Source organism: Buteo buteo, chromosome 18, assembly GCF_964188355.1.
Source record: "Buteo buteo chromosome 18, bButBut1.hap1.1, whole genome shotgun sequence".
NCBI classification, from domain to species: Eukaryota; Metazoa; Chordata; class Aves; order Accipitriformes; family Accipitridae; genus Buteo; species Buteo buteo.
This window is the reverse complement of record NC_134188.1, coordinates 4,279,619-4,306,864: the sequence shown is the minus strand read 5'-3', so window position 1 is coordinate 4,306,864 and position 27,246 is coordinate 4,279,619. Positions and strand designations below refer to the sequence as shown.

General features: G+C 41.9%; 1 protein-coding gene across 9 annotated transcripts in view; it reads right to left on the bottom strand.

Annotated features, from left to right (window-relative positions):
- Nucleotides 1–27,246, bottom strand: part of KATNAL1 (katanin catalytic subunit A1 like 1) — a 58,576-nt gene that overhangs the window by 28,296 nt on the left and 3,034 nt on the right. For 3 of the 9 annotated variants that reach the window (XM_075050653.1, XM_075050654.1, XM_075050655.1), the window contains exons 2-6: nt 20,312–20,487; nt 11,374–11,534; nt 9,245–9,413; nt 1,959–2,083; nt 1,352–1,457 (exon numbers count right to left, since the gene is read on the bottom strand). In XM_075050653.1, coding sequence (XP_074906754.1) covers nt 1,352–1,457; nt 1,959–2,083; nt 9,245–9,413; nt 11,374–11,534; nt 20,312–20,473 — 723 coding nt within the window. In that variant the 5' untranslated portion in view covers nt 20,474–20,487. Of the gene's footprint in view, nt 1–1,351; nt 1,458–1,958; nt 2,084–9,244; nt 9,414–11,373; nt 11,535–20,311; nt 20,488–21,425; nt 25,582–25,605; nt 27,230–27,246 lie in introns of those variants that run through there. The other 6 variants (XM_075050651.1, XM_075050652.1, XM_075050650.1 and 3 more) reach the window with 5 other exon arrangements.

The window sequence follows — 27,246 nt, the reverse complement described above, 5'->3', positions numbered from 1 at the left end:
CTGTCCAAGCTGATAGCTCGGTAAATCTTAAGGTTAACCTCAAGGCCACTGGTACTGACCACAAGCACTCTAAACCCCAAAGGCCATATAGCCTGGGTCTAGGTTTGGGCTGACTCTCGGTTTGTGTTGCCCCCCTGCAACTCACTAAAACCTCCATGAACAGCCCTCAAGCAGCAATCTCTCAGCTCCCGCACAGCTCCCACTCTTTCCGACTTCCCCTCTTTACCGTCTGTAGACACAAGCCCAAAGAATGACAAGTCTTCCACTCATCAGTTCCTGAAGGGCTTTGATTTGTAAATAAGCAGAATAATGGGGATCTAGGACTGGCTCAGGCTGGAGAAGGACAGCTTTGAAGGTCTGACCCAAGTATAAGCCAGAGAAGTACAAGGACCAAGCAGGAAAAGACAGGGCAAGTGTTAGTAACGCAAGATGTGATATACGCTGCTGAACCAGTGTACTAAACCACAGAAACTACTCAGGTACACAGCATTCCCTACACATGCCATTGCCTTGCAGACTCAGAATAACAGACAATTTGCAACAGTCTCTTTTCCCCAGTAATCCTTCTCAGTAACCAGGAAGCCCTTGTGTTGGGACTAGTTATTCCCAAAACAAGTGTCAATCCATCCCACAACAAAAGCAAGACAATTTTATTTTCTGTTTACAGAAATGCTCCGCAACCTCCTCTTCCTTTTAGCTCTAAGCAAGGCCCAGATTGGTCTCACCTCTTGTCCACCAGCCAGGCCAGCTCAGTCCTATATCCCTCCTGTTGCCCCACTTGCAGCTCATTCTCCCACTTGGAATTTCTCCCACTCCAGCAGTAACTATGCCCAGCTGCAAGTGTAACTGCAAAGCTAAATCATCGCTCAGATTAGCCCCCTCTCTCTCTCCTTGCTTCCTTGCACCATCCAGCCTGCAGTTTTGCAGTCTGAGTGAGAGAGAGTTGGCACATGCAGAATAAAACAGTCCAAGGACTGCTTTCCTCCGTGAAGCGTTGAAGAGTGGCCAACATAATCCTAAGCAGAGCTGTCTATTAAGCATTTCTGCTGCTGTCAATATACCCTATATGCTTGCTCACATGTACAGGCTGACATAGAGAAAGTATTATAAGGTCAACAAGCTATGACTGACTAAATACAAAAGAATTATTATTTACTGTAAAGCCCGTGTACACTTCCAGCTGTTTCTTTCAGTGCATTTTACATGAATTGTCATGAAAGGATTTCACGAACAAATTCCTTTTCTTTCCCATTTGCCTTTCAAGCCTTCTGCTGCAGGCATCCACACATTACAGCAGCAGACATACATAACTACAGCTTGCCATTTACTAAAACACCAAATAAATTCTCACCTTCCAAGGTCTTCTGATTCCTTTGAAAAAATCGGGCATCCACATTGGAAGAACAACAGCTTCTCTTAATAATTTCTTGGCTTCTTCCAAATCTGCTATGTCATCCCTGTGCAAGATGAAGAAACTTGTATAAGATTCCCATACAACAGTATTTCTTCTATTTTTAGACAAGAAAAATAGAAAAGCTTTTCACTTAGTACCATCTCTTTTAGCATGCCAGCACATGCCTCATGAGAGCACTCCTATAATCCTGTGACCTAAAATTGAATCCACTTTTGGAAGGTAGGGAAAAAATTATTTTCAACTCAAGTTACCCAGAGCTGCTTAATTAAAAATTGTTTTGGACAATGTGAACACCACGGCGGTATCTTTAATGTTCTCTGGAGTGTACTTCATTGCAGCAGTACCTGTAATGGATGTACTGCACATAATATCAGTTAGCAACAAAAGCTTAACTGTAATCAAATTAATAAACTGTTAAAACCAAAAGACCTTGTTTTGCTCTCTAGAAGATTATGATGGCTCCCTGTTTTAAGAGTTAGAAGAAGGATAATTTCTCTCATTCTCCACACTAGCAAAAACACTTGAATTAAGAAAATCCTCATACCAGTGAATGCTCGGATTCCTTGATACAATGTCCCTTTCAAGAGCTTCGACCAAGTCTTTGTCGTAACCTGCTCCATCAAATTTTGGAATTTCCCCATCACCAACTTCCTGGGATATTTTCTTTCCCTAGAAGTGAAAGTCACACAGGCTTATAAGGACGTTATTCTTTCAACAAATCCTTTACTAGCAATATATAACAATATCATCTGGTTCACCTCTGCAGAAGCCACAAGAAGGTATCAAGCTTTAACACAGCTATCTCAGCACCATGATGGCCAGCAAAACCAACACATTCACACCCTACACTCCACAAAGAGTCCCCAAACATCCGTGGTTGCTTCCACCACAACAGCACCATGCTTCCTTCACAGATGCAGCTCATAGTGATAAAACCCCATCAGAGCTCACTACATATCATGGCGGGTCGGTTGGTTTGTTGGTCGGTCAGTCAGTTGGTTTTAAAGCAGCAAACCAGACTCTCTTAACAGTGCTAAACCACTCTTCAGAAAACTGACACTCTTCCTGGCCAGCTGAAACACAGAAACAAATGCAGAAACAGCCTCACGAAGCAGGCTGTGTCACGACTTAATGCTACATTAACTCCTGGCTAAAGACCAGAGTATTCAAAGCATATTTTGAAGATGCTACACCTGCCACACTACCTGCCAGAGCTAAACAACTGGCACCGCATCATCACTGAAAAGGAACACAAAAGCTGTTACACCTATTGTCTTTGATGGAGGAAAACCAAGAAGATCCCCTCCCCTTGTTTAATTAAAGCCTTTCTGCCCAGCAATTTCTCCTTTCCTCACCAGCAAACTATCTATTTCCCTCCTCTCATTCACAGGCCAGCTCCACAAACAGTTACAAAGCTTCTAAAAGGTCATATTTATTTAAAGGCTGCACCAAAAGCCCTGAAGAAGCTCCCAAGTCACCCAGGCTTCTTTGAACTACAACAATTTCCGCAGTGTGCCAATGCTCATTCGGTGACCGAGCCACACGCTGCCTCTGCCCCAGACAGCCCGGAGTTTCTGGTTAATATCTCCACAGTGCCATTAAGCTTATAGGGGTGAACTAACATTTTCCTTTTCAAGCACCAGGGTTCACGCTCCTCCTCTCCCACTTCAGAAGGAAACTGCTTCCCCTCCCAGATCCATGGCAGCATTCTGCGGTGCCTGAAAAGCAGCTGTGCTGTTTTAATGAAGGAGGCTGACTAGGGAGCTACTTTAGGACTCTTAGCTCAGCTTCTAAACACTATTAGCAAGCAAGAATCCCAGCTGGCTGGACAAAAGCAGCCTAGGCAAGGGCGGGCTGAGAGGCAGCTGGAAACACACAAATAACCTCGCAGTGGAAAAAGAAAAAGGTAGCGATTATTACACCCCTCCTAGTTGCCGTTTGCCCACAAGGCCTGTGAGGGAGCAGTTTATCTTCCCACTGTTTTTATTTCTTGCTTCCAAGTGAACTCTGTGTTGTTTAGTATTCCCAGATCAGTTTTTTGCAATGGAAAGAAAGCTGAAAGTTGTGTTTACACAAAAAGCTGGTGTCAAAAATGTAATGGTCTGGCGTAAAAAGGAAACTGAGAAAAAAAGCCCTGTAGTTTGGAAGATTTCAGGAGAGAGAAAACTGAATCCAAATGTAACTATAAAAAAAGAAAGAAGAAAAAAAAAGACAATGAATGAAAGGTATCTGCTGTCTGTCTTTATTATGCAAGTCTCTCCTATCCCTCTGCAACGGACTGGAAGAATATGTCTGCACATCTCAAAACAAATCGGATGTTTTGTTTTTTTCTGAGTGAAACAGAGTTAAGGCAGGCTTTAAAAAGCAGGAGAAGGCAGGGTGGATCGCTGCAGCGCACTGTGGAGGAGGCTGAAGCAGCAGATCAAACCTCCGTACCCGAGCCCGGGCTGGCAGATCTGGGCACAGCCTGGTTGCTGTGCCAGAAAGGCGGCGAACATGCCAATCAGGCAATGCAGGCGACGCCAGGCGCGGGTGTGATGTAGCTCAAAGAAGCAGAAGAAAAAAAAAAACAACAGAAAGAAAGGGGGAAAGAAAGGGCCTGGCCTGCCCCAAAACCCCTGCAGCCAGGTCCTGCGATACTCACCGCTTTTCCTGGGACAGTTATTTTTCCTGCTGCTTGCGGCATGTCTTGGCAACAGAGGGGAAAGAACAGCCAAGTGGGAGATGTGCTTTCAGCATCACCTTGGCTATCATTTTAGTGACACTGAATGCTTCAAGTTTTTCAGTTCCAGAATTAAACCAAGATTTACGGTTTTCGTATCTAATAAGATTGTCAGTGTTGGTCCCAAACTGGTGCAACATGCAATCCTCGGTCAGCAGGTAAGTGAGCAGAGACTAGAAAAAAATAATTTAAAAAAATGTCACCTGCATCCAGGCAGCAGGAGTAAGCATAATTTTTCCAGTCATAACCTCATCTCTTCTTGTGGAATTACTTTCCCAAAACAGCTTTAAATAAAGCTGCTGCAATGGCTTCTCTCTTAAGAAGGTATGCCAACAGACAGAGGTACACAGGACTGTTCCCACCCAGTCCCCTTGGCAATCCCATCACGTAACCTTCTCCTCGGCCAACAAAACTCTGACTTAAACACATTCAAAAAAATTGGCTGGGCTTTCCGTCAGGAAGGGGTATCAGACCTGTACCACTCCACTGGAACAAAAACCTTGTTTCCAAAATGAATCTATTTCTACTCTTGTACTAAGTTTGTGCATTAGTTTCGGCAGTTGTCTCATTGATGTGTCCAGCACCCTGATGTACTTGCAGCACGGGCGTGTTCTGCCTTCTTTTACCAAACCAAGTTAAGTCTCTTCTTGGAACACAAGCTGAACACAATTACCTGTTCACTTTGGCAACCCTTTTTTTTTTGTCCTCCAAATACGAATACATCTTTCTTGAGCACAGCTGTTGAAAAGCACACAGTATACTCCACCTTCTGTTTCACCAGGGCCTCCTAATAATAGTATGTCTTCTCTCTGCTGGTAACAGCTCAACAAACTGGGCCTAGGATTTAATATACATTAATTTCCACAGCTGTATCATACTGCTGCCTTAGATGCAACCTCAAACAGATCAATCATGTAGGATAACCCTGGTGGCTTAAATGACCAGAACTGGGTCCTGTAGATGTCCTACTTTCCTGCAGACTCTTCCCACTACACGTGAACACGAGCAACAATTGCCAGATGCACTCTTCAACTCTTGCTGCCAAAGCCAAAGGTGGCACCTGGTTGTGCATCACTCCAGCTGCCAGCCTTTCCCATCATCACCAGGAAAAGGTGACGTGCCAAATGAAAGTTCAGCCTGATCCGATTCCTGCTGATATGTCCAAGACTTTCTTCTCCTCCACTGCTGAGCCCCCAGCTCCTGGCAAAAATTCTTGTCTCCAAGTACAGGGCCTGCTGCTCTGCACTGCTGAACATTATCCCATTTCCATGACTCCAGCACAGTGTCATCCAATTCCTCCTGTACAACAGCCTTATTCTCCTCTTTTGGTGATGGTGCTTCCCAGCTTGGTGTCACCAGCAAATTTAATTAGAGCATGCCTCTTTTTTGTGCCAAGGTCATTTATTATATATAAAACATATATATATATATATATAAAGATAAAACAAGAGTTAATCTCTAGTCTTGAGGAAATCCATAAATGATTTACCAGTTTACTGATACTTTTTCTTTCAGTACCACTTGTTAACATTCTCCTTGCTGCCTAATTCCTCCCCACCTTACAATTCTTCTACACCATACACTCACTAGATTAACTAATTGCTTCCCATGTGGCATCCAGGTAGATTAATTTCTTTCTCTAAGATGTTAACTGGAACTCTAAAGAAAGTGCTGGCAAAGGCAACACCTTTGCTTAAGAAATCATATTTCACTTTATTCCACTTTCCAGTTAGTCCCAAGTCTTTCACTTTTTGTCCATTCTAAATTTGTTGTAAAGCTTTGCACACTGTTTAGGTAAAATTAACAACTCCAATTGCCTGAATGACTTTTCCTTTCGCCTTCTAAATACAGGCAGGTCAACACAACTCACCATTCACATGAGTCAACAGTAGACCCAATGAATTTTACTGGAAATCTCTGCTCCCAACCCTGCAATTTCACCTACCGGTTCTTTCAGCATTCTTGGATAGAGATTATGCAGCCTTCCAGTCCCAATGCATGGAGGTCTATGCCTCCACCTAAATACGACTACCTCATCTCACATCCATATTCCTGTAATCTACCTTGCCTTTGCTTCCGATGATGCACATCAGAATAATCAAGCAAAAATAATTAAATTTTTAAAGTCATATCTTCATCAATTTTAATATCCACTGATATGGCAGCACAGACCTTGTCTATTTCACATCCTTCGCAATATCTAATGTCCTTGTCCACTGACAATCTAAAATAATCTAAAGAGTACTCCTAAAAATGTGTTCTAGTGCTTAGATATGGTATTATACAATTTCTAAAAGACATACAGGTAGCATTCATGCTGCCTCTTTAAGCTGAACTACTGAATGGAAGCTAAAATTCTTGGCAATGATACAGCAGAAGGTACCTTGAGAACAAGCCTAATAATTTCCAGTGGAACTAAGAAGGAAGAAGCACTTGAAAGCAGTATTTTAGAAAAAGGAACACGTAAATAAAAGGGTTTGGTGGATAAACACTATCCAGTGGGTTGCAGTTCAAAACTATTTTATATAGCACTACAAAAGGTCATTTTACAGCATAGTCAGGTTAAAACTCCTTATCCCAAGATGGTTACAGTCAGAATGAAAAGATTATATGGTCTGGGAAGGAGAAATGGTGAAAGAAGGCATAACGTGTAAAGTGAGACAAAACATTTCTAAACCATACATACTATAGCTATATTTACCTTGAAAAATTATCACAAATAAATATGCGTATTGCACTGAGATATTATAGCCAGGACAGCGTACAACCTATTACACTGCAACCAACATCTTAGGAAATGGATATGGCATCCATGTTCATTACATGTTCTAAGTAGTCCTAACCAACTACCCAAACAGAAGAACTACAGAGCTGAAACATTTATTATGAGAAAACAGGTACCTGGTGACCTAGTTTAAGGCTTCAGTTTTGCCCTATTGTTTTTAACTGAACATGAAGAGTTACCGAAGCTGTTTGATTCAACATACTAGGCTACAGAGGTAAGCTCCTTGTAGCTTTAGTTCAGAAACTGAAGAACATAAACCCTTGCAAACTAAGAAAGGATAAAACTGCAAGGGAAGTTTCACGCCTGTGTGCAAAATATGGAAAGTTGCATTAACTTCTCTCATTTCCCATGCCTGGCTACTTCCTGTTTCATTCAAAATTTTCTTCAAAAGAAAATCATGGATGCCATGCAAAAATGGTCATACAACACGTGAGAATTTGTAACCTGCTGTGATTTTTGCATATATACCCCAGACAAAGAAAGTCAAATAGCCACAAAGTAACCAGACAAAGGCAAAACCAAGAGCACATGTGTTGGTATTTTTTGAAGAGTAGACATATTTTCCTTCTGCCACCTAGTGACCAATTTATTCAGATAAAAGTAGCGTTTAAAATGTACTATATTAAATGGAACACCTTCATGACTCTTCCTCCATCTGACAGCAGTAGTGTTGCTAATCGCATTATTCCCAGAGACAAGTACTGTACAAGTCATGTTGTTGTGGGCTCCTTATAGTAAAGCTCTATAATGCTCATCACCGGAAAGCTTTGAGAGCAGAGTTCACTCTCATTAGAGCTAAGACTTTGAAGGCTGCCTTACACAAGCACATCTGGTGAACCTGTCACACACTACAGCTCCAATTCCCCATATAGCTGACAGAACTGTAAATAATTTCACAGATCTTCACAAGATTTTTATAGCTTGCAGGATGCACACTTGTTATTTTAAATCTTACTGGTCCAGGGTAGAGAGATTTCTAAAGTAATTAAACTTGATCTGTGCAGTCACTCAGTGGCACTGCTGAAAATTTGCCTGGCCCTACGTACAGATGGTAATAAGGGCTGGGATAACTTAATACTTTAGCTGTATATCAGAAAAGCCATTCATGATGGAAAAAGAGTGTCTTTGAGTTCTCTCTGCACTGTGAAAAAGTGACCTGTAATAGAAAGGCCACGAAGGGACTATCCAAATTCATTTGGAAGAAAACTGGCCTAAATATTTTCTTATTCATCTATCAAGATCTGTACAATACTGTGTGCCCCCATAGGAAGGGGCTGCTTGTATCTCTGTCTGTCAGGAAAGTAAAACCACTTCAGTACACTCTTGACTTGTATCATTTATACCACAGATTCCTTGGGTTCCTGGCACTAACTCCACAGTTAAATTTAAAAATCCAAGTGTGTCAGAAACAGCAATTTGCACAGAGACCTTTTTTTCAGCCACAAAACAGTCCTGCCTTTGACATCATTACTTGATAGCGAATCACTGTTTCTCCTTTCCTTTCACTTCAGTGCTGCTTCTTTTTCATGGGTCTTGAGAGGAAAGAATCTCCAACTTCTTCTAATTTATTTCATTGTTTTTAGTTTTAAAACAAAGCCTTTCCAAGAAGCATCTTCCTAAACACTATAATAAGTACAAAACCCTTTCCACAAAATAGAGAAAATGAAAGTTGCTAAGTTTGCTTTTACTATGTCTCCCTCACATCATTTTCAAATATTTAACTTCAAATAATTTGCCACAGATTTACCTAGCATCAATGCATTTACAGAACTGTCCTGAACTTCTAGGCATACCTAAATTTTACTATGCTGTGGCAGAGGCAATGGTACTGTGCAACTCCACTCACAATGCTTAAAGTCTAGAGAAGGGCACTGGTTTCACTTTTGCAGTTTTTACATGGAAATCTTTACAAAAGACCTGAATTGGATTCCTTTTTTTTTAAAAAAAAGGGTGGGAGAGAAAGAGGAGAAGGTACTTTGTGCCTGATTGACACTGATGGATTAGAGTCAAGCCCATGGTCTAACTGAGATGATAAGAAACCCCCAAGCAACAGGCCACCATGCTTCCTCCCTATCAAAAAATCTTCTCAAATCAAGACAGAGCAAACAAGACAGAATTTTCTTTAATTTGCTGTCATTATTACTATATATCCCCATGATACACGCTTTGTCCATGAGGCAAGAGGAAAGCACCAAGTTTTCTTGCATGGGATTATTGTGGCTTTTTATTATTATCTGTATTAAAGACCTAAAACTAATAATGCTTCCCTTTGCCACCTGCCGCATCATAACTCCTCCCCGCCACATTCTTTCCCACTTCTTACCTTGTCATCTCGTCCTCTAGCTCTCGACTCCCTTTCGCGGCTGCCTGTAGACTTCTCACCCTTGGATACCGCGTGCGCTCTGCCCACAGGCCCACGGGGCTGCAGTCCTGGTGATTCTTTCCTCAAAGGTTTTACCTCTCGGTTGGGACGTTTTATCTGAGGTGGAGCCCTAACAACAAGCAACCACAACAAAAACATGCTAAAAACAGTGAAAAAAGAGCAACATTAAGAAGGAAGGATTCTAGTTTTTCATTAATTCCCTTAGTGCATTATTACTAAAGCTGACAAGCCCCTAAGTCTTATCTCCCTGTATCTGCAAATCCAGCAACATATTTCTGGTTCTGTCTGACATTCAAAGTAAGAAAAAAAAATACAAAAGGAAAAAGAAGTTTCAACAGAGGAAAAAAAGAAAATTACCAATACTATTAGATCAGTATTCCTAACCAATCTTACAGCAAACCAACACACATGTAACAAAAGAGGAAACAATTTACTACAAGTCTTCAAACTGTATTTTCCTCTGACTCCAGACCAGGAGATTATGTTAGGCTACATTCATATGCACAAGTTCTACACAACCAGATGACATTCCTGGTGAAAAAACTTTAAAAAAGAAAAAAAAGCTGGCTATTACCTTTGACAGGCCCAAAAACAAAGGAGGGAGAATTTTAAAACAATCCTCCTACCTCTGACTTCATTCCCCTGTGTGAAAATGTCAAAAAGTAAAAATTGCCTAGAAAGCAAAAGCAAACAGAGCCAAACTGCAACCACCTATACTTGTGTGCATCACCCACAATGTCAAAGAGAACTCAGCAGTGGCACGAGAAGAAAGGATTTGGTTCTAAGACAAAACGTCACAGTCATTTTGTTCCAGGCATTGAACTTGAAATATAGAACTAAAATAAATGGCCAGGAATGTCACCCGACTTTAATTAGTGCCCCCTATGAAACCTTCTACCGATTCTTGTTTTCAGTAACTCAAAATTTGCTAACTCCAAAAACAGTTTCCTGGAATATGGCTTAAAAAGACTACACACTTAAACACACTGCTGATACAACTGTTACATTTTGCTTTGTATACATTTTCATCAAACTTAACAGCATAGAAGAGTGGCTGATTTCCCTTACTTATTTGCACAAGATTTAAATTTCAGCTTAAAAAAGCAGATAAACTATTGGGCCTTTACCTCTAAGAAAGATACAAGAATAAATACATCTGGCACTTCACGTAACATTACCACAAAGATTCTGATAATAATTTCTACCACTCACAAAAGTAATCAGCGTTAATATTATTTTGCACTTACATTCTCAGGGTTTTTTGAAAAGTGAAGATCCATTTGTCTGATAATCATAAAGCACATAAAATTACAAGTAAACTTAGCATTTCTTTCTGTCAACCAAGGTCTCCCATTTTAATTTGTTCCTTTGCTTATGTGAGTATACACACGTTAAAATTCTTTGCTATAATAATGTTAGAAAAATGTTGGCATGATAAACGTTATTCTTGTTTTTAAATCAGATTTGTTGTTTCCAACAACCTGTGTCAAGCTCTATTAGGGTGAAAATAGGGATTTCAGAAAATGCACAAGCATCTATTTTGAGAAAACTTTCAGCTAATTAAAGTTACCTTAAAGGTGGCTACAGAAGAGAAACACCATGTATAACAGAACGTGTTTAGCAATAAAACTAACTAATGGATTAAACACAGGTCATATTATCTGTAGCTAGGGAGCGATTTCTAACCACCGTGTCCTTCAAGATCCTTCAGTTCCAGCCCCTTACCGACTCCTCAGCCATCAGTGAATTCAACTGCTTAAATAAACTGAAATGGAAAAGTTTTCTCCCTGCACATGAGAAAGTCACCAACTCTCCAGCAGATTCTAGTTCCAGGCACTTAGCTAGTCACTCCTACCAGAATAAAGGAGAGACTTCCTTTAGAACTTCAGCAATAAATGCAACTGTAGTTTAATTACTTTTTTTCCCCAATGAATTATAATAATTCTTTACTACAAAAGACTAAGGGGTAAATGAAATGTGCTTTTCACATTACGGATGCATTCAAAAAAGAACATAAAATTATGGCAACCCAACTTTATTCCACCCACGCTGCTTGAGCCTCTCATTACCTGTGTTCAGCTGGAACAGGAGGGGGCCAAACTGCAGGATCTCTAAAAGGCTCATCTTGACAGGATACAGGGATATCTGCAGGTCTATCCATTTTAAAACTCTCTAAAGTGTTGACAATGCTCTTAACTTGTTCATATTCTTCAACTAATTCTTGTCGGACCTTGAGAAATACACACGTTATTTAAAAATTGTTGCAATTCAAACTTTTTTTTTTAAACCCATAGAAAGTACCTCAAAACACACGCCACCCTCAAGAGCAGGGACTCCCAAGCCTTTCCATTCACAAACCCCAGGCCTATCAGGCTGACAATAGATCTTTAACAACAGCATAAACAATTGAATCTCTGTTGAGTTCATCTTCCTGCCTGTCAATGTCATGACCAGACATGATTGCCAACACAGCGATCACTCTTCCGTAACATGTGCTGATGCTTAGATTTATGTGTGCATGTTGACACATATGCACACATACACACACTTTTATACTAGTAAGGGTGCTGTTGGCAGATCTTTAACATATTTGCTACTACTCTGGCTTAAAAGAACTTCTCTGATTACAGTCTCCAAGGTCCTAGTTATAAAACTGGCTAAATCATTAAAATATAGTATTACAAAATTAACTTTGTGAGGGGCACAACATCATCATACAGTCAAAGCACAAGCCAATTCTTTGGTGGACTGCAAAGATTAGAACAGAAAATGGGAACTTTAACACCCTATAGCATAATTTCAAATGATAAGTAGAGTAAGTGAAATAAAAATTAGAGGAAATGATGTCTCAGAAAGAAATCAGGTTGCAGAATTATGCAGCTGAATTTTATACTTGATGTTTCTATTGCCACTAGTCAGGAAATTAGAACTACTGCAATAATTTCAAGATTATTTACTTGCTATTTGTTCATTTTAATTTTCTTCCATGAAACCTAGGAAAAATAAAATCTGTGTAGAAATTTGCTAAGTTTTAAGTGATACGGTTTGTTATGAGCTCAAGTTTTGTATGCTAAGGTCACTGGTTCTTAGCACACACCAGCAGCCAAAACCAGCATTGTACATTCTTGCTCAGAAGCATAAGCTTTCGGTGCATTAGCTTAAGATGTACTAGGATTCACCTGAGTGCACTTGTACTGCATCTTACCAGTTTTCCACCTACACTCAGTGATGCTTTCCATCCTGCAGGATCAACCTCTGTGCTTACTTTGGTTTTTACCTACTTCAGGGTCATAACACCCCGATGTCACCTCTTCATCGAAGTGTTGGTGCACAGCTAAAACTAATACATGCATTGCTATGCATGCCTAGAAATCAGTATTGGCACTCTACAGCTAAGATTACCTTAGGCCAATGTGAATCTTGCCTGTTACAGGCTCACAGCTGGAGCTAGAGGCATCCTGACCCTACTGGAAAGGCACATAGGCTCTAAAAGCTCTTGTGAAGAAACACTACAGTCAGGATATTTGCAGGCTGCCACCAGGCACACTACTGAGTGAGGCTACAACTAGCATACCCTGCAAGGCTGAATCAAAAGCCAGGATCTGAAGTCAGCTTACAAGAAAGCCAAGGAAAGACACCAGGCATCCAGCTGTGCTCATGTCATACATCCACGTTAAAAAAAGCTGGGAAAAATATTGCCTGGAAATGCTGCAGCCAGGCTTCACTTTGTGGCAAATAGAGGAAGGCAACTGAGGACAATATCCACAGATGTCAATGGTGCTGCCTGAAATCCCGACTCTCTTTGCTGTGCATATCCTGAGCAGATTGCGAGTAATCAAGAGGATCAGGAGAATGGAAGTCTGCACATCCAGACTGTCTGCTGAGGTTATAAATATAGCAACAGCAGATCAGGGAACTACTACTAAACTGCATCACATCTTATGACTGTTCTTGCTAATGGTGCTTACTGGCGAAAAGATATGGCTGCTAGCCTGAGATCTTCCCATCTCCCTGTGTGCTTGTAAAGGAACCATGATGGGTACGTGCAGGGTGAGGTGTCTTGTCAGCACACATTCAGAAGCATGCCTCTTCCAGCCTTATTTTCACCTGCTCATCCCATTTTTCTCTACAGACTCTCATCTCCCCTCTCAGAACAGCATCTTTCCTCACCCAGCCTGCTCTATATATTCAAAAGAGCAGCAGCAGCCCTCCACTTTTGGTGGGGCAACTTCAAGACAGAAAGTGCTGACATAACCATTTGCTGGGTATGGTGTATAAAAGACTGAATGACTAAATGGTCAGCACTCAGTAACAAACATACATCACCCCTTTCTGGATCCTATAGTTCTCCTAAAATACTACCAGATACATCCCACAGTAATGTATTGTCCTACTCTAATATTTTCCAGGAATTTTCCCACCAAAAGGACAAAATAGAAGATTTCAGCAGCACAGAGAAGTTCTTCTCTGGTTTAACACTTAAACCTTGTTTAAGAAGAAAAATATATATGACTGTTGTCAGCAAGATACCAGCAAGGACAGAAGCAAAGTGAATGGTAAATCCCCAAGGCCCTGCACAGTTCTTGCAATGCTGCATTTACTTCACTAGAACCTCTATGTGCATCGGTACAAACAGAGCCTTGGGTATGGGAAGAACTTGATCACTTCACAGTGCAAAGCAGCCTTCTTGCTTGTTCAGATGGGGTAGCTGTATCTTTCCAAAGACACAGAACATCCAGCTCAGGCAGGATTGCTCTGGTAAAGACAGTCAATGCTTGACATGCCCCCCCGCCCTGCTTTGCTCTCTTTGCTTTCTCATCACACAATCAGCAGACAGATCCCCCAATGCAAGAACTTCCAGCTGAGTTACAAATGTGATTGATTACTAATTTGGTTCCTTCAAACTGTCTAACACGCATCCCTCCTGTCCAAAAATAAATCCAGCCAAACAGCTGCTGTGAGGTACAAAGGAATGATACAGCATAAATCCTCCAGGGCACTGCTCCATGAGAGACAGCGGCTTCCTACTCCAGTGCTCCAGGAATACAGACAGGATTCCTCCTACGAGCCTTCCAACACATGCGGAAAAGTTGGTGGAAAACAACTTGCTAGCACTGAGGGCCGGAGTGCTGTCATTCAGCTCTCTGGACCAGCAAGGAGGATAGTATCTGAGAATTGAGAGAAAGTGAGCCTTTGATGCACTGGAAGCTGAAAACAGAATAACAACTGCTGGCCATCTCTTATCTAGACTTGAGAAGACCAAATTCTGAAATACACACCCTTACCACTTAGACAGTACCTGGCAAACCAACCAACAAAAAACCCTCAAGGTACTCAAAGAACAGGACCACAAAGGAAAACCAACTGATAAATTCCTAGGGGCCTTAAAGAAACCGAGTCAGATGAAACAGGTGCAGAAAGAGTTTCTTGCAGCTGAGAAACAACTCAGACATGAGACAAGAAGGGCTGTGCCGTAATTATGGAGGTGACTGAGCAGCACCTTTGAGTGATCAGTGCTACTCTGGAGCAACCTTGGAAAGCTGCAAACAGGACAATCACTGGTCTGGACTCCCCCAGTCTCTTTGCCTCCTGTCATACCCCTCCCTTGGGTGCCAGTGCCCTCAGGGGGCTTCAGCTCAGGTTGTAAAGAGCCTGAAGAAAGCTTTTAGGTTATTTATGTTTAAGCAGTTTTAGGAGATAGCGTGGGTCAAGTTAGCAGCTCATCACTGCCAAGTAGGAAGATCTTGCTTCTCCTTTCTTTTTCTCCCCAACCACACTCTGCCACCGCTCTTCTGGATTCGATGCTGGCATCTCAATACAGTAACCCAGCTTGGTAAAATGGCAGAAAATTAGCCTTGGAGGGTTGAAAGAAAATAAAGGACACTTTTGCTGGGTTAGCAAACTGCACTGGCTTGCTACCCTGTGATCAGGTGAATCCCAGGAGAATGAATGGCAGGGTGCAGAAGAAGGAGAGAAGCTGGTGCAGCTGGAGGGCAGACTAGGTGGGGAAGAGCTTGGCCTCGCTAGGCACGGTGGGATGTTAACTGGGTTTCAGCTACCGTGTGAAACTGCCTGCTCCCCAGAGCCACACTCCACCAGCCGCCCCTACCAGACACATTACCTCCTCCATAGAAGCAGCATCGTGGGCATTGGGTGATGTTGGAAAGCCTGATAAAAAGTGCTTCAGCCCAGGGGATGGCCCCACAGCTTTGTTTTGACATTCCAGCCCTAACGATTTACAGTACCTAAGCAGAAAACACATCCTAACATATGGGTATATAACACAGTGACCAAGAGTTGAGTTTGCTCTTTCTTAGTGGTAGTTCCAAAAACCATTTCAGGGACTTCCTTTGTATTGCACAGTCTGGCAACTGTTGTATCTTTGGCATCACCAGCTTTTATTTGCTATGCGAGAGCTTGTACTTCTACACAGCTTGCCACAGCAATAAGCATGGGTATTTGTACCTTGGTAAATACAAATAAGGTAGTTTGTTTTTTTTTTTAAATTATATCATGCTGGAACAAAACCAATCAAGTTTCTATAAAAATGTTTTCCAAACCTGAAATTACTGCCTGCAATTAGTGTTAGTTATTCAACAAGTTCCATTTTAAAAAAGTGAAAATAACAATTCCCTAAACCATACCCAAAATGGATGCCCTGTAACCCAGTCTGATCCCATGGAGTCAAAGTATAACTCCTGTAATCACAGTTCTTCATGAGTTACCTGCAGAATATTCCTTAATTACTTATGGAGTAACCTAGGCATGAAGCAAAAACAACATAAGCACTGATTGACTGACATGTGTTTAAAATTTTAAAAAAAGTTAAAGTCATCCTTTATTCTTTAAGCAAGAATACAGTGCACCCAATCACCTGCACCAATGACCATGGCCTGTAAGGGTGCCTTGCTGGCTGCTCCAAGCACTCTGGGAATCATTGAACTCCTGCCTCAGCTCTGGCTGAGGCTCCTGTGCTCTCAGATATTGTGTAACACAGAGCACACGGTTATAACATGCAGCAGGTTTTGCTCGACAGCCGCTGGCCTTGTCGTAAGCCAGTACTATCTCCCGGGGGCACGTTCTGCTGTCATTCTGCAGCTGCTGAACTGTCACTGAAGCAGCTCTTTCCTACAAGCCAGCTGTCTAGTAAAAAGACTGCAACAGCCAAGAAACTCTTTCAGAATAAACAGGGGGAATGTCAACACAAGTAAAGTTCACAGTAGTGGTCATGGGAGTAAACCTACCTTTTATTGTTGTTAAGTAGAAAAAGAGATGAGTTGCTTCTGATTTTGAACCTTTCCAGTCCCAGCCTGCGTTTACATGGATGAATATGCCTACATGTCAGCCAAACCTCAAAGCACAGCAAAGAAGTAACTTTTTCTTTTTCAAATGAGCTCAGAGGCCTAGGATTGAGGATAAGAATGGAGCTACTTTCAGCCACCCAAGAGCAAGCTGGGAACTCCCTGGATGCAAAACAAATAAGGGTCTCCAGAGCAGGTTGCCCTTGATATCCCCCAGCCAAGCTAGGTTTCAGATGGTCAATGATAATGAATTTTCCAAAGGGTCAGAAGAATTCTTACATTGTCACATCACTGCTTTTGTGGACCCTCCAGGATGCAACTTTTGCCCTTTTGAAGTTCTGCAGGTCATGTCAGACTAATAACACAATCTGTCTCCCCCAGTCAGTGCTGATTTTGAAGTCCCAGAAGCAGTATTGCATCAAGTGGAACTGAGCTAGTCAGTTGTTCCCAGAGGAGCAGAAGATACACGTTCATGTTCCTCCCAACTATCAGCACCAAGTCCAAGGAACCCTTGAAATCAGGGTGCCCAGCTGCAAAGCTGAAGCTGTCTGACTGTGTGACATGAAATACAAGCCACCAAATACTTGCACAGAATACCATTCTATCCAGACCAACCTGCAGAAATTTGAAAACAATGACACCTAAGCAAAGAGAGGTAGATCAAGAGTGTTTGGGAGTCTGACCCAAAATCCCAACTATTTCTGGTTCACCTCTGGTCTACGTTGCTTAATAAACTGCTGGAAAAATCCCATGTAGTATACAAGGCAACAAACCAGATCCACCTAGCACAAAGTATCTATTCAGGATGGAGCACCCACTATAGAGAAATGACCAGATAGGGAGAACAATGGTTCATGTAACAGGTATGAGTTGGTCAGCTGCAGAGCCAGGGTTATAGCTATTCTTTGAGATGGTACTCATATGAACATTCCTATTTTATGAGCGAACATGTACACAAACACCTGAAACTGAGTTCACTGCCTCAGAAGTACCAGTAGGACAAATACCCTGTTCGTGCGCTTCGCGCAAAAGTACAGAAAGTAAGGACGTGCTTCATACCGCCAGATCCCCTCAGCATCGGTGTCCCAGGAATCCTTCAGGAGGTTCAACATTGTGAATGTGCACGCAGACAGTACATCTCGGAGAAGAACTGGTTTAAGTAACAATCTTCTCCTCTGAGCACTTATCTACATGGACATTCACACTGTGGACCACTCCCAACAGTAAAAGCTCTACCAACCCAGTGTCTGCTAGAGATTGCTAAACTCCACCTCCAAAAGGTACCAGTGGTGTTATCCTCCTCAGATTCCTCAGAGGATGGAGAAACCGAAGAACCTAAAGAACAGGCTAGTTCCATATGCCAGAAGAGACAGAATTTCTGGTAAAAATCAACTGCATTCATCCCCTTAACCATGACCTAAGGGTTGCTTTACTTCTGGTGCCGCTTGCAAGAAGCATACAGGTATGGGAATCTTTTGGTTTTGTACATTACTGATACCAAGCTGGTTAGACCTGAATTTTGCTAAACCTACGTAATCTGTATGGCATAGCTCTTTCATGAGAATGATCTAAAAAGAATAGCTATGTATTATTTTGAGAATGAGTGCTTCTTGTGATCCGACTTTTGGCTTAATTTTTTTCAGAACAGGCTGTCTGTCAGACAGCTACTAAATGTGACTGACAGTTTGGATGTAGCTGCTGTTGGAGCTGGAAAGCAGTGCTAACATCCAGATCATCAGACCCCCTCTTAGTCTGTCTCCAGGAGTGCGAAAGCACAACAATTATTTATCAAGAGTGGGTAAGAAAGCAGGTCTACCTCTATAGGTCTCACCAAACCATTCAGGTGCAGGTATAGAAAAGCTAGTGGTTCCAGGGCTGCATCGTTTGCTCTCAGGGCTATATCATTTTGTTCCCAGTGCTACGGGTAGTCCCATAAATGACTGAGAAGGCAAACTGCCTGGGGATGAAGGACTTCCTTTTTTTTTTTTTAATCACACTTCTTACTTTTTTGGTGTTTGTCCCTGAGTTGAGACTGGCACCAGCAACAGCAAAGCGATAGTCTGACAAAGCTCATCTGCCACCGCTGTGTTGGGAAGTCCCAGAATTAACATGAGCGCACAGCGTGACAGACGCTACCCCACCTGCTGCTGATCTTTCTGGGGACAGTTCTCTAAAGCATTTATGGGACACTGTCAGGGGCCATTCTGTTTTTACCTAAAAGGGATAATTTCTGAGAAGGTGCCAACTTCAGATCCTCTGCTAAGGAGCCAGCTGCCTTCCCCAGGGAATAATCCTGTGAACTGTGTTAATGGTCCTTTATTACTTGAGGCTTGTCTCCAATGTGCAGCACACATTCCATGGTACACAGGCTTCTCTGAAGCAGTTCAAACAACACACAACATCATGAGACTTGAAGTAACCTTCACAAGATAAGAGCTGTTAAAAGTTTAATGGAAGAATCAGTGTCATCAGAGGAAACACTAAATACTGGAAGTGAAGGCAATGCGGTGATGCAGCTGCAGAACAAGGAAAGCTTCATGCTCTACCTTCACGTCAGTTACAGGTTTGACAGAAACTAAGGACACACATGGGGTATGAACACCTTTTATCAGCGTGCCCTGGGGTGGGGAGGAGCTTGAATACAACATTCAGCTTATTACACCACGAGGAAAGCTAGGCACTATCCCTGCTGCTTGTACACGCACATGCTTTGCAAGCTTTTAATAAGCAGACTTTTACGGTTCTATGATAAATACCTATGAATAGTACTGTCATTGCAAAATGATTGCTAACAGTGTTGTAGCTATCAGTACACAAAATACTGTTAGCGTCAGATGTTTCAAGCACAAAACCGTAACAAAGCACCTGCTGTAATAAAAAGGAAAAATTTGCTTCTGTTTTTAAGTGACACCATTTAAACGTATGATATTTAGAAAAACTCTTCTTGTAATCATCTCTTCAGCTACTTACTGCAAAATTATACCTTTTATGGGAGCTATGTTCTTTCAAAATGTAATATTTATGCAACATGAATTCTTTATTCTGGAATACACCTTTATATGTTTATCCTCCAATTTTTATTTTTTCTTGATGGAGCACATTTTGTACAATGAAAAATGGGATGACAAAATGTAAGGAAGACTTAAATACTGAAAGTGTTAAATGAGAGTTCTTAGATTTCACCTGCGAATTACTTCCTTGGGTTCAACAGTACTCTGCTTAGCAGGGAGATACATGTGTGCAAGACTCAGGCTAAGAGTATTACCTGGAGTTTTAGAAACCTGATCTGAATTTGCACACTGTAGCATTATAGTTAACTGCTACTCAGACAACCATTCTAGTGATGCTAACCCATCCACTCACATCTTAGTTTACTGGACATTAGATGGTCAAAAGATAGAACACCAAAAGGAAGCCCTCAGCAAAACAGTTTTTCCAAAGTAGACAATCACACCACAAACAGAGCAGTGATTAGCCAGACATCCTAAGTGAAAACAACAAAAAAATTGATTCAGTTAGAACAAAAGAATTCCTTCTGCATGCGCCACAAAAAATTATTTTCCCATAAATATCAACAAAATATTGTAAAAGAAATGTTGTAAACTTAACTGAAGTATACGTCCTCTACATCTTAAAAGGTTTGGGATGTATAGTGTGTTTTTCAAATATCAAGTAATAGAATAAAGGCAACCATATTTCACCTTACCTGTTGCCATTTGCCCTTAATTGCTGGATCTCTGATTGACTGGCAATGTCTCTGGATTTGCTGGATGACACCCTGGTAATATACCATAGAAGAGTCATAATTCCCAAGGAGTGCGTATTCTCTTCCTTTTTTGGCATTATCGCAAATCTCTGCTAAATTCATCTTTACTCAAAAGTCTAAAAGAGAACATAATCATCAGAAAAATGAATTTTACATGCTGTAGAATAATTCAGACCATGACACTTTAGTTTTGTTTTTCCTCTCATAGCTGAATTATGTCCCTCCGCCCCCCATTCCTGTCCAGTCCCCCTCATTTTCCACCATTTAGCCCTGAAGTATCTCTTTACTAGCCTAAGGTTTGAGAACATGAATCACAACTCTTTTATAGTGATAAAAAACACAACTTCTTTGCTGCCTTTGGCCCCACTCCTGTTAAATTAATGCAAGAAAATTAAATGCCCTGCCCCCACTGAACCTAACAAGCCAAACTTTAATTTGTAGATCACCACAATATACTGGCAGCCATCAACCCGTGAATCACAAATCACAGGAGGCATTAAATTGCTTTTTATACTGTTGTATTACATACGTGCCTAAATGTGCCAGCCAGCATCAGGGAAGTCTGCACTTAGCACTTTCAAGAGCCCTCAACCTAATGAGATTACGATATGGTTGAATGACAGCTCTAGTATAGACAAAGTTGAGAGCCTCATTCTGTTTAAATATTCTTTCAAAGTACTCCAACATCTACATGCTGACTTGGATTTTTTCATTAAATTTAACATGTCACTCTGGGATTTATGGCAGAGTTAGCAATCCAAATTTAAGATTTCTTAAAGCAGTGATTCCCAAAGTACAACCTTCCCCTAGTCCCCAAAACAATGTAAGATTTATAGATTTTACTAATTTTTTTATACAAATAGTAAATCGCAGCATGACTTTAAGGCAAACCCATAGTCCAACTTTTCCCAGTAACCATTCAAGAAAGCAATATTAAACCACACATTCAAAAGTAAGCTATGTTGTACAGCTAGGTTTGTATTTAAGGTTCAAGACCGAAGCAGTGCCTACCCCTTTATCTGAATGCCACATGACCCAAAGTCTAGGTCCTTACCACACAAAAAGAGCATCAGTTCCTTTCCCTTGTCCCCTGACTCGGGATGGGTGGGGTCCCTGACATTCACCCTGATATAAACCTCTGGAAATCAAAAATAAAAAATTACAATTCATAGCTACCCAATGCAGAGAGTTGCATTGACCAAGGGGGAGGAGGCCGGCTCGGGAGGGTCATCCACTAGCTGCATCGAGGTTTTGGCAAGACCAAGGTGGTGGAGAAGAAACAGGGAAGGAGGGATACAGCCAGACGGGGAAATAGTAGGGCGCGGAGCCTGGCGCAGCACACAGATCAGGCTGCACAGCTGAAGACAGCCCGTGCTACGGGGGTGCGTGCAGTAGGAGCAGGTGGTAGCAGAGAGAAGCCAGAACAGGGAGAAACAACCTTTCACAGCCTAGCGGGTTATAAAAACGTTAGTAGTTTTTATAGAACAGACAAGACAAGATCAAGATGGCATTAAGGGGGATGTATCTTATGCCTTTGTATTCCCTCGTGCTTGGCAAAAGTCAAACCTCTGACAATAAGTTAAACATATATCCACATGACCTTCATTCTGCCCTCCCTGAACGCTGCCTATAGCAAACATACGCTCTGCCTCTTGAGTGCCAAACTGACGGTCCCTCCTGCTGCCTGCAGCTGCACACCAGGGCTGCTCCACCACCCCGTCATCCCTGCTCCCTGCAATTAAGCCGTGGAAACCTGCTACCCTCACTTAAACCCACAGGCCACAGAGCTTCCACGTGGCTGAAGACTTTGATGGCAAGAACACACTGCTACCCCACGGCTGGCATGTCACCAAGCGCAGCAAGACGCATTGGGGCTTACTTGTCCTCGTGCTGTGCCGCATGTTTCAGGTTGCAGATCATTCCCAAGGGCTGTTACAAACTTCTGGGCAGGAGTAGAACTAAGGTGGAAAGGGCGACAACGCTAATTTTGTTTTTTCCCGGTGCTGAGGAAGGGCAGGATACATTGCTGGAGAGCTCTAGCTCTGTCGCAATTAAGACCATTTAATTTTAAAATACAGAAGATGATAACTGATAGGAAAAAGTGATGTCACTTACATTGCACTGGAATTTGATAAAACGATAGGAGCTGAAAATAGGTTACAACCCATTCAGGTCTGATGAGTCAACTTACAAACTAACAAAACACCACCTGGGGCAGAATCCATTGCCCTGTCTTCAAACACATCCAGGTTAGGATCTGCTACACAACCAGCTTGTCCCCATAAGGAAAATGGTCCTCAAATCTCTGGAGGTTTTCCCCACATGTAGCAAAAAAGAGAGAGTAAATAAAATATTTCTAAGGAACTGCTGCATTCAATTCCTAGAAATCCATTAAACAGAACATGCACTTACTGCAGCAATCTCTCGTATCTGTTTATTACAGCTAGTTCCCACCCTGCAGGCATGTTTAACTCCCTTTTGCCTTAAGAGGGCTGACACTCGCATCCAGCTCCCCTTAATCCCAGAAAAGTGCCCCGCTCACCAGAGGAGACAACCTCCTTGTCTCCAGTGGAAGCTGGGCCAACCATGGGCAGGAGGCAAGGCACAGCAGCCACACAAACACGTGCTCACTTCACAAGAGTGGTTAGCGCAGGGAGCTGGGAAGTAGGAGGCAGAAAAATTTACATGGTCTTAAAACTGCAGGGGGAAAACAAAGGAGACTCTCCCATTTCTTCCAGCAACAAGAGCTGGTCATGCTGGTGACACTGAAGTTTAAGCAAGAGCTTGATGCCCAGCATGTCATGCTGGAGAGCTTCTAAACATCAACAGGCACTGAAACTTGGAGCATACAGGGAGGTTGGTGGATGTACATGTACATACATACTGAACAGTAGATGCCTCCAGAGCTAGGCTGACAAAAGCCTCTGGAGCTCTCTTGGATTCGGGCACTTTAATTTTTACTTATCACCTACCCTAGACACCAAAGCAGGTAATGTAGCTTGAGAAGGTGAATATACCTCAGACATGTTTGAAACAGCAACTGCAGATCTCAGTCCTAAATCAGTGCTGCCCCTGACCCCCAGGCAGTTCTTTGAGGTCCTACTGCAAAAAGACTGGCTATTTTAAACTAATGGCTAAAAATACTTTAAACAAACTAAAAACCTTTTACGTGCACCAGCGATGGCAAAGTTCGTTCAGAATAGCCAAAGTAAGTCAAAACAAGTACAGCCAAAATTAAGGAAAAATTATTTTTAGGAAAGAATTCCTTCCTGGATTGTTTTCTGGACAACCTCACTCTTCAGCACCGGGGGTGGGGAGGAAGAAATAACTCGAGAAGGGGGCTTTTTCATGTTATGTACTTACTTTTTATTATCCGTTCTACATTACGTTACAGAGTTCATACAACATTGCAAACATCCAAGGAACCAGAAATACAGAAGTCATAAATAGCACTTCTGTTGTTTGTTTTTTGTTGCTTGGGGTTCTGTTTAAATATTTGGTTTTCCTACCATATCACAGCCACATCCTTTAAGTAAATACACAGCCAGGGACAACTATTGTCAGGTACATTTAGAACAACTTACACATTACTTGTGACACCAGCTTTTCATTCTATCATTGCATGGTTCTTTCCTGCACTAGACCATAACAGCTCCACAGCACATCAAGATATCCTTGGAGATTCCTTAGTTCACGGATCATTGACAAGAAGAGACATTACAGACATTCATGTCGGCATAGCTGCCACACATGGGGTCTTAAGCCCACTTGTGAAAAACCCTGCAGCAACTAGGCTAAAAGGTCACAGGGGATATTAATCTCTATTCTTTGGAACATAAGCTGAGCTGATCCCTATCTGAGGTCAGAAAAGAATTTTTCTCCCAGAACTAAAGCAACGCACAGTTGAGCAAGATCCAAAAGACAGTCTCTATTTTAACATTAAAGCATTATACACACACAAACATATCCACAGGCAGATACAGTGGCTGTGTGAATGGTGGGCAAAGCAGGACAGCTTGTTTAGCACACTATTCCAAACTTGTGAGCAACACCAGTGGGAACGCAGGACGACTGCCCTCCTTCAGCCCATCTCCCACTTAACCTCACCACAGTGCTACCAGAGGCAATAAATGCCTTCTCCTATAGATGGGGGCTGTAGCAGGGGTTTTCCTGTTGCTTGATATTGAACATTCTACTCTGCAAGTGCCAAAATGAAAGGCATCTCTGCTATCTTCACATGTCGCTTTTATGCCTACGTGTTTTGACACAACCAGTTACACAACTGCGTCCCATTTTCTCCACAGACACTCGACTCTTGCACAGGGCAGACTGACACTCGTTAAATGAGCAGTTACTCATTTCTGCTTTACTCTCGTTGTTTCAATAGTTGCATCAAGCCTTACTTACTGCCTACTAATCAGACTTTTTCTTCGAATCAGTTGTTAATTCCTCACTGATAAGGCTATAATATACCTGTTTTTTTCTGGACATGTGTCTTGCTCTGACCAAAATTTTAGCCAGGCAGACCAAAAATTTTCCACAGCTCCCTGAGATTGCTGGACATATGGTCTCACGTCATAGCAGCTGTGCAGTATTGCTGAATGGACAGCTGAACATCTGGAAAGGCCTGGACATACACAGATGAAGACTGGTTACTAATTCTGTTTCTCATTTTCTGTAAATCAGCCGTGCAGCATGATGCCAGGCATCCCAAAATGCAATGTAAGAGACCCGACTAAGGTCACAAGACAGAAAGCCACGCTGTTAGGCACCATCTTCTGAAATCCAGTGCTGAGGTACAACTATACATTTTCCACTTCTACAAAATAGAGCTGGGCTGGCCCTCTGCTGCTGTACAACCCCAGAACAGGTCAATTGCCACACAGAGCAAAGCAAGGAAGCAAATTCCAGTGTTAAGAGGTTTTGATTTTTGGATTTTTCCACTTTTTGTGTGCACCCATTTCTGTTACCAGAGTCTAAGCAGTGAACTGAAGTTGTTCCTTTCTCAAATTCTTCTTACTGCTTGGAAGCTTTTCCTTACAATTAATCTAAACCCACCCTTCTTAGTTTAAGGCCATATTGTTTTTGTAAGCCAGCTTTGACCAGTTTCAAACAGCTTCCTCTCCCTCGATTATGTTTTCACTTAAAACAGTACAACAATCCTATTTTCCATTTTCTCTTCAAAGTTAAAACTTGTTAAAATAGAGACATACAACGATATGACAATACCTTACCTGGAAAAGCATAAACTGCAACACTAACTGGAACATTATCAGAGGAAGAAAAAAGCATTTTTTCCCTGCATGACATGCAATTCCTACTAGAAGCCTACAGAAGTCTATATCTGACAGAAATACAGGCTGTATTTCTTTTTCATATGCTTGACATATTTTTATTTTTAAGACTAAGTTATTAAAAATGTAATTATTCAAAAAAATTTAAATAAATCTTGCCTGCTTTATCAGAAAGATTATCCCTTTTCTTTTGACTTGGGTGCAGAACAACTGGTCTTCATTTCTAATAATTAACTGTCCCTGTTCAGAAGCAATCGCTGATGCTGCAGACAATTAGCAGGCATTACGTTCGCATGACAAAAACAACGTTTTAACTGATCATTGTCAGATAAAATACAAACAAACAAAAGGCTTGCCAAGTTCCACAGCCAAATCTGTCTTTCCCCGTTAACTTGGCTTTGTTTAAACTTGCAGCTGTGGTCCCATGGACTGGTGTGGAAGCGAATGATCATTACCTCACAGGATCACAACTCCTGTTAAAAATATATATATAAATAAGAACGTGGCTCAGTTCCAGCACATTTGGATTTAAACTACATTTAAATGGCTTCTTGAATCAAAGACGAGAAGTGTGCTACGCAAGTGCGCTTTTCTTTTTTTCCTTTTGCTGTGTGCATCAGCAGCGACAAGAATGGCTACAACCGCAGCAGGGGCACCAGGAGTTGCAGCAGGTAATGCTATTGGAGTGTTCACTCCCCGTGAGATGTCACTTCAAAGCAGCACACACACCAGAGAAAACATACACACACCCCGTGGTCCAGGAAACCCAGCACCGAGGGATCTTTCAATTCAGTCAACTGCTTTCTGTTAACTGTTTTTTGGCTGCTTTGCACTGAAACTCTGTTTTGAAATAGCAGATATGGAGTTAATGGGGAAATGTGTATGGAAGTGGGAAGGAGAAGCAGCATGCACATAGGTCTCAAACTATTTTTCTGTGGAAGCTTCTGAGAGCTAACCCAATAGGGAGAGTTGAATATTACTTTAAACGCAAGTGAAAAAAAAAAAATCTTCAAATGAAGACATTCACCAGAAGTTAACAGTAAACACAAATACGTAAGAAACACTAAACAGTTGGTCAGTGTTTTAATTAGAGATTATATACTATTGCACCAAACAGAAAGCACCCTGGAGAATGAAATGGCCATTTGCAAAGCCTTTGAACTACAATTTTCTGAGGAACTAGAAGGAGCAGAATCAGAGATGGCTGTGCTATTCCTAAAACTGACAGCAAAATGTGTCCTTCCCCAGAGCAGCTCACGTACCCGCTTCAGGCATATCTGTACGGTCACATCACCATTATTCAGAGTAACGAAGTGTTCGTCAGCTAGGCTGGGTAACAGAAACGAAAACAGCCAACACGAACACTACGGGGCACTCTAGGGAGCGCAACTCTATACACACAACAGTTTAGGCAGCGAGAGGCTTGCTAGCTTCTTCTCCTTCTCAGCCCTGATGGACCCAGGCTGGCTCCACACCTCTCTCTTCTCTCCAGCACAGTCTCCAGGGCTTCTGCCATTAGTACCACACCAAACCCAAGCCAGTGTTCAGGTGGCACCAGCCCTGAGGTGACCGACCCCTCCT